The 15032-nt window shown below is 45.4% G+C and overlaps 1 protein-coding gene across 2 annotated transcripts in view; it reads left to right on the top strand.

Annotated features, from left to right (window-relative positions):
* cntnap5a (contactin associated protein family member 5a) overlaps positions 1-15032 on the top strand; it is a 146062-nt gene that overhangs the window by 45793 nt on the left and 85237 nt on the right. For both annotated transcript variants that reach the window (XM_076030853.1, XM_076030854.1), the window contains exons 5-7: positions 3989-4192; positions 4534-4727; positions 11136-11279. In XM_076030853.1, the coding sequence (XP_075886968.1) occupies positions 3989-4192; positions 4534-4727; positions 11136-11279 (542 nt within the window). The remainder of the gene's footprint in view (positions 1-3988; positions 4193-4533; positions 4728-11135; positions 11280-15032) is intronic.

The raw sequence follows: 15032 nt of genomic DNA, 5'->3' as shown, positions 1-15032 counted from the left end.
CAGCGGGTGTTTTAGTGTCACGTCCCGTCTCCTTCCCTTTGGTTTGCCCCTTAACTCCAGCCGTGGCGTCCTTCCCTAAGATATCGCCGCGACTTTTATTTTCTACTGTTTCCCCCTCCCTCGTGCTTCACCTCTCCGAGATGCAATCGTAAAAAAACAATCGCCTTCCCGACCCCCCCCACCGGCAGACGAGCCGGAGCTCTGCGGTTGCGCGGCGGAAGAAATGCGGTGCCACAGACACGGCGCCATCTATATCCGGAGCTATCCTCAATAAAGTACATGTAATGGGGACTCGGTCTCCCACACATTGTGGAGCGGCACTAACTGCATGAGCCAGTGAATTAATGCACTGTGAATCCAGGCCAGAATATCCCACGGTGATCACTTTTATAATGCCAAACCCGCGCGCGGTGCCACAGTGTATTAACGTCCGATGGGCAGGTATAAAGCTAATGTCTCTTCCCGCTCCAGCATTACTCAGTAAATATATATATAAATATATGTCCGTAGCGATATGGACTCATGCATTTACACTTTACGCAGCCAACCGACTGAAAAAAAAAAAAAATAAATAAAAAAAATACCCGAAAGGACTCCAGGAGTCCGGATGAGAATCACACCACTGATCTGCTGAATCAGACAGAGGGAAACACAATCGGCCCGCCGCCGCACAATCATCTCTCCGGGAAAGTCTCTCGTGAAGGGGGGATGATACGGAGGTGACACCGCTCCCCGGCACAATTATTTGATTACGATCAACCTTCATCTTAATTGGCACTCGGACCGCATTAAAGTCGCTATTTATAATACCCGACTTCGGCGTGTCTTATCGGGGAGACGACATCGGTGAATTTCCTTGCCGGTTGTGTCTTGAGCATTGAGCCCGATTTGTACTTGGCGCAGACCAACATTGCCCACGCACGCTATGAGCATTTCTTTTTTCTTTTTTTTGCTTGATCCCTTTATTCATTTATTTATTTTGTCTTTTTCTGTGTTTATGTGATGCAGGAGGGGGAATTTTTGTAGTCGTCTGCTGGGAGAAAAAAATCAATCTGACGATTTGGCTCAATGTGCAACCTTTTCATTCCAAATCAGCATACATCAGCCAGTATCAAGTGCAGTGTGTCCTCATCCCCGCGGTCCGTGAGGGTGGAAGGGGAGCGCAACACAAACCTGCGCGGTGTATTTAAGAACTTCTCTCCTCGATCTGCTCCGTTGGGAAATCTTCTGACAGTGTTGTTGGGATTACTCCTTAAAAGTAATCCAACTACTGATTACTGATTACTCTTTGAAAAAGTAATCTAATTACTTCTTTATCTACTTTGCTCCATAAGTAATCAATTACTAATTACTAATGACTTTAGCTCAAAAAAGATAGAGTAACAGTTGAGAGCGTCTTGTTTCCTGCACATAATGTGCAATGCACCACAATATTCTTTGATGAAATCAAAATAGTGCCGCCATGCTTGTGTAGGTGCATCGTAGCATATCATTGACGTTGCATGCACGGCTGCATCGTCAATCTGCAACGTCATTGCTTTTGGTTGATTCTCTAAATTTCAGACATTTTCTGGATATTAAGACATTCCTAGCTTGCAGAATATTTCATAAAAGTAACGCAATCGTTACTTGATAATGTCATTACCATATAATTACCAGTTTTGCCACAGTAATCCTGTTACATTACTCCATTACTAAAAAAAAGTAGTTTAATTACAGTCGTGGATTACTGAGTAATAGATTACTCGCCAACACCGCGGTCACTGAGACATGCAGTTATTTCTGTGGAGATGCACAGATGCTGAGTAAAGTCTTTGCCTCAGAAGAAAGAATCAGGCTTTGCTTGGACTCATTCCAAAAGAAACCCAAAAGGGCTTCCATTTAACCCACAATGTGGCCTGCATGCACAGTTGTGAGCAAACATGAAAAAAAAAAAAGCAAACCTCTTCATGCAACAAAAAAAAAATACACTCAGGGGCCACTCTTCATTTGGCACTTGAGTCTGCATGTTTACAAAGAGCTACTGCTTCAAGGCTGGAAATGTTGTGTGTTAAGAAATACAGCATTCCTTGGTTGTAGGACTGTTGGAGCTGAAACTAAAACAGACGCTAATGCTTTGGCTAGCTAATGAATACAAAAGTAGCAATCGCTAGCTTGCTCACTGACATACTATGTTGTATCGGTCATCCGTGCAAAAAGCCACTGTCTCAAAATAAACCACCACTGGCCAGTAATGTTGCCAGTTTGGGTTTGATATTGCAAGGGATCCTTTTTGTTCTGATGCTCGCCTTGAACTTCAGCAAGCTGTCTGTACCACGGCTACGTGCCTAAGTGCAGTATGTCAGAATATCTCCAAACATGACGCAGTTCTGTGTGTGTTTTGCGCTTCCTCCAATGCATAATCACTGAGTCCCGAGTCCCCGAGTCTGGTAACAAGCAACCCATGGGCCTCCATTGTGTCAGAGATATATCAGAACCACGACTGATGAAAACACCTGATTGGAACACGCGTGTTAAATTCCGAGTGATCCTCCGTTCTGCCGACGTCTCCGCCACGGCTAAACCCTCCTCAAATCCTCCCGGCCGTGATCTGAATCACCGCCGCTGCGGAACAAAAAAGAACAAAAAAATCTGGAGGCACGACTTCCATTGTGTACCGAAATATTCCACTGATGCCTCCTCTTGTATCTCATTTGTTGTTATCCGCAACCTTTCGCCGCCTCGCTCCCCTCTTCCTTTGCAGCTTTTTAATTAAACCCGAGAAAGTTCCGAAGGAGGGTTACAGTCTCAACTCCTTTTCTTTTTTTTTCCACCTGGACGGCTTCCAGTGACTGACTGCGTGCATCAGCCGGGTGCTCCCTCAGCCGCTGCGAGGCGACACCGAGTCGGGCCGCTTTTCAAGCGGTGATTAACGGGGGCTGCGCGTCTCATGGCAGACTTCAGGGAGAGCGATTAACCTGCGCAAGTTATTTGTCTCCCGCCGAGGCTGAGAGCGGCGCCGGATCCCACCGCTACCTAATTACGTTTTTAATTATTTGATTGTTTTGATAGCGCTAATGCTAAATCTCTTATTATTTCGTGTTAAATGGAATTTAATTATTGTTGCCACCGGTGATGTTGCCCCCCGGGAAAAAAAGACCCACCAACAAAAAAAACAAAAAACAAATCAAAAAACAAGCGCTGCTTGCAAAGCTTTATTTGGTTGGCTGCATTGTCTGCCGCTTTGTGTTTTCTCTGTATGTTCTTTTTTTTTTTTATTCTAAATAAGTCTTTATTTATCCCCGTTGTTGATTTTTTTTATCTCGCACAACAATTCTTTGCTATTATTTTTTTATGCGGCCCGCAGATTTGTTCTTCCATGGAAGGGGAGCAGACGAATGTCAGCCATTCCGAAGCCTCCCAGCAACCATCTCGCATCAGATTTATGTGCTAACGGGGGCCGCTTGGAGCCCGGTTCCAATTTGAATAGTTCTGTTAGTGTAAATCAATGCAGCGCTCTTATTGTGCGGCGCATTGATCTCCCGTGTTGGCTCAAATTGTGCAGTTTGCTATTACTGGATGTGTTGACTTGTTATCTCCCGCTACTGCTTTTTCATTTCATTCTATTTTGTTTTTGTTGGCCCGCCTGCAGCCGCGGTCGTCGGCTACATGTTTTTCTTACTTCCTAGCGTGAATAAACCATTGGCGGGTGGTGCATTTCACACCGAGGCCTCCATTGACGTCAATGCTCAGCCCTACCTAGATAAACGTGGCTCATAATACCATCAATATGACACCACTGCTTGAGAATCCACGCAGAATCACACTTACGCATGACGTCACCTTCATATACGTCAGTTGAGCAACACTAAATTTCCGGGACATTTGAAATTAAGACGCTTGCAAACGTCAGAGTAAGAGATTAAGATCACGGATACTGACATAAGTCAAGCCCGCCAAAAGTACACCATGTGAGCTTACGATACCGTCTGCCTCGTCTGCTTTCCAGAGTCCTACGTGGCCGACTTTGACGGCAGGAGCTCGCTGCTCTACCGGTTCAACCAGAAGTCCATGTCGACGCTGAAGGACGTGATCTCGCTGCGCTTCAAGAGCCACCAGGCCGAGGGCGTCCTGCTGCACGGCGAGGGCCAGCGGGGAGACTACATCACCCTGGAGCTGCACCGCGGGAGGCTGGACCTCTACCTCAACCTGGGTGCCTCCTCCATTGCCTCACCCTTTGTCGTCTCGTGTCCGCGGTGGCTTTAGACTCGCACGTGCAGCCGATTGATTTCCGTGAGGAGACGCTGGAAGATCTAAGACGCTCCTGCCAGCGCACGTTTTCAGTAATGAGCCTTTCCCGAGGCGTGCAAAGAGCAAATTTCCTGCTATGATTATTTTTTTTCTGTTGTCTCTGGAATGAATCGTCCACGTTTTGTTGTTTTTTTGTCGTTTTTTTTTTCCTCTGCCGGACCTCCGGCAGCGGAGCATCTGAGAGCGCTCTGTTCATGTGTTTTTTTTTTTTCTCCCTTTTTTTCCCTTCTGCCCCTCCCGCAGACGATAACAGGCAGAGGTTTGGCGGGGGCGGCGGCAGCCGCGTTGCCGTCACGGTGGGCAGCCTGCTGGACGACCAGCACTGGCACTCGGTTCACATCGAGCGCTTCAACAGGCAGGTCAACCTGACGGTGGACTCCCACACGCAGCACTTCCACACCAAAGGAGAGGGCCAATCGCTGGAGGTGGACTACGAGGTCAGTGCACGCCGTGATTGAATTACATAAATCGCGGAAGGGCCAAACGGCCGGGGGGGGGGAATCGTTTTTTTTCTTTTTTGGAATGCGGGAACCGCCTTTTCCGGCGATATCCCGGACCCAATCATTAGTGATGCGGCGTCAGGGTTAAGCCTCGGAGACCCCCGTGGATAAAGCAGTCTGGAGTCACAAAGCCCTGTGGGGCGGTTTGGGGGGGGGGAGTCATGTCTCTGAGATTTTAATGCCGGACACCCAGACAGGATGAAGACGTTGAGTCTGTCAAACCCCCCAAAAAAAGAGCCATAATTTAAATAATACTCTGATGAAAGTGATTGCCATTTATTACCTCTCACATCAATTCAGTTTAGCGGGTTTGCCAAGTGGATTATGGGAAGTGGCAAAAGGACGTCCCTGAGGGAGGTTCCGGGTGGTTTCCCCCAGCACGATTATTCTTGCTGCACTGTATCGCTCTCTATAAGTCAGCGGGCGCAGTCACGTGCTCAGCAATAATGTTCAACTGGAAAAACCACGTCTGGACAAGTGGAGCGTGCCCATCTTACTGTGGTTATCGCCGCGTTATATCGGCGCCTTACTGGCGATGATGGGGGGGGGGTTAATTACAGCTTCTTCTTTTTTTTTTTTCCATTTACCTCATGACTGGCTAGCTCTTCCGCGAGCCTGTCTCCGTGCCAAGCCTTGTATCCTTGCCTTCCATTGTCGAGCATATGGAGGAGAGCGAGCGCTGCCACCGTATTGTGATGAAGAGAAGCCAAAAAATACAAAAGAAAAAAATCAAAACAATGCAAGACGCTTAAAAATGTTAAAAGTGTTTGGTTTCCTTGGATGTGGAGATGACGCTTCTGACACCATATGCTCACAAACGTGGAAAAACTGGAGGCTCCGTAACTGCAGCGAATGGAAGAGTGGAAGTACCTTGTGTGGACCAATATGGGCCTTGACCATATTACACTGTGCCCGTGTATGTATGTGTGTGTCACAGCTGGAAGTTTCAGCTGTAGTGATTGGACTGATGTTGTACCACATTTCAGAGTGAGCTTGAGCTTCGGTGTCGTTCCAATGAACTGTATCATCCATCCAATCTGTTTGTTTCTTATCACTGCTTCTCCTGCACATTGTCCGTTTATCTCAAGGCGACTTAACAAGGAAGACAGACTCACTCAGTTCGATTTGCTGGTTACGTTTAGACCGTGGTAATAGAGGACCAGGAAGCAACCCACAAAGACACATGGAGATCATGCAAACTCCATTCAGAAAGCCCCCAGTCTTGGGAATTGAACCTACGACCTTCTTGCTGTGACCGCTGTGACCGCTGTACCGTCATGCTGCCCGACTTATTTTGGAGGTCTGTTTTATAACAGAAAAGAAAAACTGCAGCGAGTAACAAAAAACAAACCTGAGACTAAAGATCCGTATTTAATCATTCATTTGCCTCTGCGAAAACAAATACTTTCACAAAATGGACCAAACGGATTTCTAATAATTGCAAAGCAGCATTAAACCCGTCGCTTCATTTGCAACGTCGCCAGCAGCTCGCAAGTCCTGACTATATATATACATATATATATATATATGAGGCTTTTGTCTGAAGTTGAGACCTATTCAACTTTTTTTTTCTGCTGCGTGTCTGAATGTAGCTGTCAATCACTGGCAACCCAAATGGACTGCACTTATGTAGCGCTTTTCCAGCACCTTACTCCAAAGCACTTTACAATGGCCTGTCATTCACCCATTCATTCATACACCAACGGGTGGCTGCTGCCATGCAAGGCACTGCTTAGCCCCATTGGGAGCAATTTCAAGTGTCTTGCCCAAGGACGCGACGGCGGACTCGGATGGAGTGGGATTTGAACCGCCAACCTTTCAGTCATTGGACAACCCGCTCTACCTCCTGAGCCACAGTCACCCAACACCAGCAAGAGCACAGCAAGGTGTCCCGTATGCCAGCACTCATGGAGATTCTATCAACCAATCGAAACGTTCAGTTGAATGCAGTCGCTGGAATCGCAAGTGGATAATCATGTCTAACACTGACAGGGTGCCATTTCTACCGGGGTCCTTCTGTTCGGAGTTCCATGTGGATTTTCTCCAGATTAGATTTGGGCACGAATGAGTGCGGAAAGTTGTTGCACTTTCTGTCAGAGTCATTATAAACGATCGGTCAGGTCACATCGTGCGCAACTTGCGCGTTTTGTGCGTTTCTTCGTCACACTCATAGTAATTTATTAGTTGTTTCGCTTTTTGTGCATTTCGAAGCAAATGCGCATTTGAGGTTCGCAAGCTTCCAGTTTGCACTTACCTGAAGGCGCGGGCTCAGATGGATGATTTAATAATCCATAGCTCCCGTCGGATTTGTCGCATTACGACCTTCTTGTTGCTGCCGAAGCCGTAGGGAACACGTACCGTAGATTGTAACTGCTCGGACTTCATCAGACTGAAACTGAAATGCCGGCGGGGGCGGGGGGGTGTCGATAGGAAAACTTGCAAAAAAAAAAAAGCAGGACATGGATAGTGCACGAGGCTAGACTGACAAATTCAATTCTTGCTTTTCCTATGCGTTTATTTCGAACCGACAATTTGGAAACGTGATCATTTGAGCGTCATCCTCCCCCCGATTATTTGTGCGCTCACGCGTCTCTAGACGCAAAGTGTGAAATCCCATCAGATCAGGTGGGTAATAACGTGTCAGTTTAGGCGTGAAAACACTTTGGAAACTCCATTAATTGAACCGCCCTCTGCGAAACCCCTCCCCCTCTCCGACGGCAGATGGGCCAATCGCACTCCAGCGAGCACAGCGGGCCTGTCAAAGGATGGCATTCGCTGCGGGTGCGCGTGTGTGCACGGGCGTGTGTGCTTGTGTGTGCAACAAGCGACACACGACCTGTTGAGGAGTGAACAGTAGCGGAGAAAGAGAATTTTCCTTTGGGGGGGGGGGGGGGGGGTGAGATCATGACTCACATCATCAGGGTGACAATAAGTAGATACCTGAAATGACTACAGGACTGTTTTTAGTATTCTAGTTTTTACTGTATTTGTTTTTACTTATTAAATCTTTTCAAGGTGACCTTATAACAGTTGGTTGATGAATTCGAGGTCAGCAAATCTTCGCCACCTGTAACAAAAGTTAATAGTAATGATAAAACTTTGAGGGGTGGGAGAATTTTTTTTTTCAAATTCAAATTGAAATGCTTCATTTTAGTCTGTTAAGCCGGGTTGGAAAATGTTTCCACTTTTCTACAGCAGAGGGGGAATAAGTTTGCTTCTACGTTCTAACACAGCAGTTTACCTACATATTTATATATGTACTGTACATATTTCTCAGAAACGACTCTTTTTTGCCTCTTTTATGTAATCCAGGCTTTTGAAAAGAGGGTAAACTTATATATTGCTGCTGACTTAGATGCGATGTGTATTTTTGGGGGGAAATATGGTTCCTGGAATAGTCTATCGACAATCATAATCATTGCAGGCTAAAAATCGAGAAAATCTGAGATAATGTAGAATCGCAAAATCGAATCGACAACATCCAGAAAAAAAAATCGTAGAGGAATCGAATCTGGAGAAAAGCATATCGTCCCAACCCCTAAAACCGATATCAGCAGTTACTGTGTGGCTACTGCTAGCTACTGTTCAAGGGTCAGGATTAATGTGACATTGAATTTTGTCTTTGAGTGTCTTGTTTCCATGTACTGTACATCAATCAACAAAGATATGACTTGATGATGCTGAAGCTCTGCCCCTGGGAGCGTGTGAGGAACTACAGGTACTACCCGAAAAATTTGATCAATTAAAAGTTGATTTTATTTTGGCAATTTAACATAAAAGATGAAACCAACAAATTTTATTGAGCCATTACACGCAAATGGACATATCTCAAGCAGTTCCTTGTTGTAACTTTGCTGATTAAGATTTTCAGATTATTAAAACCACAAACCCACAAACTCAGAAAATTAGAATACTGTGAAAAGCTTCATTTTTGTAGGTTCAAAGAGTTCGAAGAATCCAAAACACCTCCAGAAGGGTCCTGAGCCTTTAAAAAGTCTGTCATGGGTTGGCTCAGAAGAGTTCAGACATGGGGAAATACAACAACCTTTTCATGATATTCTAATTTTCTGGGAAGTACTGCATTTCGGCTGCTCTGCCACCCTTCACCTGCTATGGACAGGTTGCGAGAATGAAGAACGACGTTCACACGTGCACACACCCTCAAACACAGACACTGGAGGCGCCTTAGAGTGAGAACTATCGTTCCGACTCCGTCCCAGAGGTGTCTGATGAGGGTGAGGTCAGAGTGATCCAAGCTTCTTCCTCCTCGGCGCCGGAGGAAAGCGTTACAACACCTCTCATCTCCTGTCAGAAAGCAGCTGTTCCGCCTGCTCGTCCGCCGCGTCGTGAACGTCGGCGATGCTGATGCAACGCTCGCCGCGCTGCGAGGGCGTGACTCACGCTCACGGGAGCTTTCACGCTGCATCCGGTTAAGAAAATCTTGGAGGAATGACTGGTGGAATTTTTTAGAGTAGGCAGAGAGTTGGTGACATATCCGACGCTCGCACTTGGTAAACACCACGTGAGAGAAATTCGCATTAGCATGTTTCCGCTGCAAGGGAGCCAGCCGCGTTTTCATTTTGGTTTGAGTTTGGTCAAAGTCGCAAGTTTGAGTTATGCTGCAATGCAGATGTTGAAGTTGTTGATGTGTTGATATATTGTATTACTAGAAATGTGTATATTGTGGTGCTGTCCAAGGGCCACAATATACAATGGTTCATGTGCAAGAGTACTGTCTAAGTTTTGGTGTACTCGATGGAGGCCAGACTTGCATTTTCTTGTTTTGTTTTTTTAGAGCTTCCCTTATATGGTATATGGTGTCACAACATAACAAGCAAAAGTGTTTAGAAGTAATATAGCCAAATAAACCTCTTAATCTTAAAGGGATAGTTTTCCTTCAACTCATAAAATACACAATCCAACAACTAGAAAAGTGCTCTTGTGGGCAAGTTGTGACCTGCACATTCACCAAGCTCTGAAATACTGTGACATCACAGGACAAATACACAGCCATAACTACATTCCTGCTGGGCTGATTGATTTCAAAATGGCATGTTTACTGCCGCACTTCTCACGACCTCATTGGGCCAAATTCTGACGTGTGTGTTGTGTCACTCCGCCCAGTTGTTTACTCAAGACGGTAGTTTTGAGTATTTACCTCATGTGTCGTAAGATTACATGAGTGAAATCCATAATTCATCAGGAAAAAGGCTCTCACAGCTTACCCCGCCAGCCCGCCACCTGTCAGTGTATTTACAACTTCCTCTCTGACAGGAGACAGTGGGTGAGGCTGGGAAGTATCGTCTCCCAACATCCGTGCAATCAGTACTGGCACCCCCCAGGGGTGCGTTCTTTCACCGCTGCTCTTCTCTCTCCCTCTCTCTCTCTCTCTCTCTCTCTCTCTCCACTTCGAAAGACCCGTCTGAGAAACTTCTAAAGTTTGCAGATGACACATTGACCTCATCCAGGACGGTGATAAGTTTGCCTACAGGCACAAGGGGGAACTTCAACCTTGTGAATATTTGCACACTTGCACATTCTAAATTCCTGATATGTTTGCACATACCTGGCACAGTGTTGGCGAGTAATCTATTACTAAGTAATCCACCACTGTAATTAAAATTTTTTTTTTTTGTCACAGAGAACAGACGTTCTCAACTGTTACTTTATCTTTTTTTAACTTAAGTAATTAGATTACTTTTTCAGGAGTAATCTATAATCAGTAGTTGGATTACTTTCTTGGAGTAATCCCAACAACACTACCTGGCAATAACATCTGATTCTGATTCCGATAATTGTACAATCTTGAATTGTATATTTGAGGAGTTTTGAGGGAGGCAGACCTCCATGATGTTCACTGTGAAGTTTGCATCTACGCCCCCTACAGATCTCAGAACCATATGCACTAATAACTAAAGATGAATGTGATGAGCGGCCAGGAATGGACCTTCTCATGCCACTATTATGTTCATAGGCAAATTTTCCCAAAGTTTCCCTTTCAGCATGGCTTATACGTATATTATACCGTGATACTCGCTCTGCATTGGCCAGCTGTCAAATCGATATTTGAAGTGTGCAGAACTAAACACCCAAGGTGCAGATACAGTGTCAGAGGTGAAGTGACATTATAAAGAGCGGTGAAGATTAGAAGGAGGATCTAACAGTCAATACGACATTTCAGGGTCAGCCAATGATGTTGGTGAAAGACTTTGGCGATACACTGTGTAGGCGGCGCTCTGGAGCAACACAATAAGATTAACGACTTCAAAACTGTGCATTCTGTTTGTCAGCGTTTGCCTTCTGCTGCTCACTACCTGCCCCCTCTGTTTCTTCTCCTTCCAAAAGCTGAGTTTCGGCGGGATCCCACTTCCCGGAAAACCTGGGACTTTCCTGAGGAAGAACTTTCACGGCTGCATGGAGAATCTCTACTACAATGGGATCAATATTATAGACCTGGCCAAGAGACGCAAGCCGCAGATCCACAGCGTGGTGAGTGTCGCTTCCCATCTGAGATGCGTTCAAGGTGCGCCGGCCAACCAAATCAGATATTTCCTTTGATGGAAGCAATCAGACAGAACCATGCAAAAGCTTTTTATTTGAGACTCTTGTGTATTTAAGAAGAGGAATGATGTATAGTTCCGGCCTTTTTTTTTTTTTGGCTCAATGCTTATTGGCTCCGTTTTGAATGACAGGCTCTGCTCTGTAGACCTCGGTCGGGTCACTTCCGGTCAACCTGTTTCACTCTGCGTTCTTCTCTCCAAACAACCGATTTTCCACTTTTAAAAAAAATGTGAGTCGTAAGAAAGTCATTTTCCAACTCAAAGCTTTCTTATGTAGCATATAATTTCTAATAAAATGGATTTAATGATGTTTGAAAAGACGGAATGGGAAAGCACTTGCGGAGGAGACACTGCGCGCACGGCAAATTCGGGGGATTTGTCCAAACGTGCCGGGAGAACGGAGCGCTGCTCGGTTTGTGCAGCATTGCAAATGGACTGTGTTTATAGGCTGCTTATGCGGTAATGTGTTTGATACTTTTTTTTTTTTCCCAACAAAGACCCGAGGCGCTGCCCATCGCCGCGTAGAAAACGACCGAAAACCTTTCAAGGATCTTGCCTCGACACATAATCCTCAAAACTCCCCATTATGGCACTTCTGCAGATAATGACCTGAGCCTTTATTTACCTCGTCTGCCGAGACCACCGGGCCTTTATTTAAAGCATGCTTGGATTAGAGGAAAAAAGGGGTTTTATTTTATCTTTTTTTCATGCACCATTCTTTGATCCGTGTGTATAAATGGCCACATTTTGGAGCAGAGCTGAATGTTAATTAGGTCCCATTAGCCTCATTGAAGTCGCTGCTTTACATCTTTAATGCAAACTTCAATCTCTCCCCTCATAAAGACTTTCAACTTTAATTTTTTTTTTTTGAACAGATAAAGACGTTTCATTGCTTTTTTTTTCAGTATTTTATTTAACATATAAATTTCTAATTTAAATAGAAAGGAAAACGCGCCAAAGCTAACTACAGGCAGAAAGAGGCTAACTCTGACCAGACCAAAAACCACCAACAAGGTCATCAGAGACACGTCAATGTCAACGTGGACCTGCCACACACAAGGGCTATTTGTTTTACAGGACAAGACTATCAAAACAAAACAGGAAGTAACAAATTTTCAGAAAAATGGAGTAAGCAGGCAAAGTATGAAACAGGATGGACTTTTGCAACCTATGTGGACATGATAGAGCCAATGATTATCGTTTGGAGTGTATTTAGCACTGCATGAGGCCTTTAAAGACATGCAAGTGTTTGACAAGAGGACCAGGAGCTAATGTAATGAAATTGGGGTCATGGAATTGGGATATGAAGCTCTGATGGTGTTATTTCTTCTGGGGTCGAGCGTCACCTAATACGCCCTCGGTGTTGATATTGAGCCTGGAAGTCCCTACCGGTTCATGCAAATTTGTGCTTTCTCCTGCCCAAAGGAAACTTTGCTCCATCGCGGTTTTAAATAGCAAGAAGCAACCGCCCTGCATGTGGCACATCTTCAAAAATGTCTGTTGTTTTTCTGCTGTTACCAGAACTGTTAACTGCACAGGTTTCCAAGGGGACCATTATCAGTGACGGACCTGCACCCGACTAAGAACTCTGTTGAAATATGCAGCGGTTTAGTTTGATCTCAACTGGTTTTCCGATAAATAGAACTAAACCAAAAAGATTTACAAACAGTCGCCTCTTCGTTTTGCTCAGCTGTGCTCTCGAGTGATGACAAAAAAAAAAGAAAAATCGCTCATTGCCACTTCAATGTTCTCACCGTTTAACGGCTGTACCACCCCGAGATGCCTGTTAACCTTTGAAATGATTAGAATTCACACGAGTAGCGGAAAGCAAATGAGCAACCCCGAATGTTCTTGATCCGGCATTCGTGTTTGGATGATGACATTTCGAATCCGAAATCCGCTTCACGCAGAAGTTTGATTAGGCCACGTGGAAAAAAAACAAAAACAAAAAAAAACAAAACACAGAGTCTCTCTCACTCCTGATCCCGACCGCCGCGCAGCAAAGAGGGCCAGAGCGTATAATCACGAATTAATCTGCATCGTCAACGCTCTCACCCCCGCCCGCCGATTGGTCGGCCCGGAGGAGCCACAATCCATCCGAGGCGTCTCGTCTGCCTCCCGACGTCTGATTGCCGCATTAAAGGGGCCCCTTTACTGACAACAGAGGCGGCGAGGCTGGAGAGCGTCTGTCGTGATGGAAGCCGTAATGGAATTTCAATGGGGGCCATCTCCCCGAGGTTGATGGGAGGAAATCACATTGAGAGTCAAAGAGCTGTGATTGCTCGCCGCTGCCCCGCAGGCTCCCGCCACTGATGGGACCGTGACCTCGGCAGACGCCACCGGTCCGTGTGTCTGAGCATTGCCCGCCGCAACCTCAGCGGCCGCGTGGAATTAAAGCAAAATGTAAACTCTGATGGCTTCTGCTGCTTCTTCTTCTTCTTCTTCTTCTTCTTCGTTTGGAAAAAAAGGAAAGAAAGAAAGAAAAACGGCGGCTGCGGCGTATTGGCTCGGAGCAAATACATTCCATGGATTCATCTCATATCTGCAGCCCTGTTTCCTCTGGTTTTTTTCTGCTTACTTGGGCGTTCAGACTCGACTCTGAAGAGACGGGGAGGACTTTATCGCTGTTGGCCGGGGAAAATGGGTTTTTTAAATTACAAGGGGAGCGCTAAATGATAAGAGTGGCCAAATAGTTTAGAATTAATTTGTCAATTAAATGCCTCCATATGAGGCTCTTAATAGAAAGGCTTCAATATTTAGGGGAACACATTGAAATGAGAGCAAAGGAGCGATAGCGTATCTGGATGGAAAATGCAGAGCCGGTTATCTCCGTCCGACGTTTAGCTTAGTTTGCTGTCCCCGTGCCTATTTCCCCACCCGCCCCAAAGTAAACTAAAGCACTTTCAAAAGTTTGCAAATGTTTTTTGCTGAATGCTTTTCGCGGAGCTGGCGCGGAAAATAAAATGAGGCTCGGGAGAAGGGGGAGGGGGGTGGAAAGCGAAAGTGCAACCAAGTTTTGAGTTTTTAAAACGTCAACGAAAACCAAAGCTTTTTCTCATCCATACCTTTTCCATGGCCCTTGGTACCATTTTATCATCCACATACATAGGCCAGTCACGATAATCAATAAAATCAACTAAGTGCTGATCACAGAGACAGAGGGTCCAGGTTATTTATTATTGTTTTATGTTGTTTTATGTTTTTGTTTGCCTTTAGGATCTATGTACATTATTCTTAAGACGTCAATTAATAATGAATATTCTTGAGCAAAAAAGTTTGTTTTTTTCCTTTTGGAACTGTCGCAATTGCATTATTATTCTGTCTTATTGTATTATTGGAAATTCTGTTGCTCGCTAATGCAAAAAGCTAACTAGCCAATCACGTGCATTTAGCAATAGAGAAGACGACTTGCTCACATTTAACGTTAGCAGGTCGAGGAAGAAAGAGGACTCCGGTGACTTTGAGCGCGTCTGTGCCAGACGGGTTCACAAACCGCTGCTGAGCTAATGGATTTTCACGCCAGCGCGACCATCTCCAGGGTTTTACAGAGGACGCGCCCCCCCCCACCCCGAATGAGAAAAGATCCAGTGAGCAGCACTTGTGTGGAAGAAAATGTCTTGTTGATGTCAGGGGTCAGAGGTCAGAGTGGGCAGATTGGCTGGACGCCATAGAAAGGCAACGG

The sequence above is a fragment of the Nelusetta ayraudi genome, unplaced genomic scaffold (genome assembly GCF_046127955.1).
Source record: "Nelusetta ayraudi isolate G7.1 ecotype Tasmania unplaced genomic scaffold, CSIRO-AGI_Nayr_v1 ptg000031l, whole genome shotgun sequence".
Taxonomy (NCBI): domain Eukaryota; kingdom Metazoa; phylum Chordata; class Actinopteri; order Tetraodontiformes; family Monacanthidae; genus Nelusetta; species Nelusetta ayraudi.
This window is presented reverse-complemented; position numbering and strand designations above follow the sequence as displayed.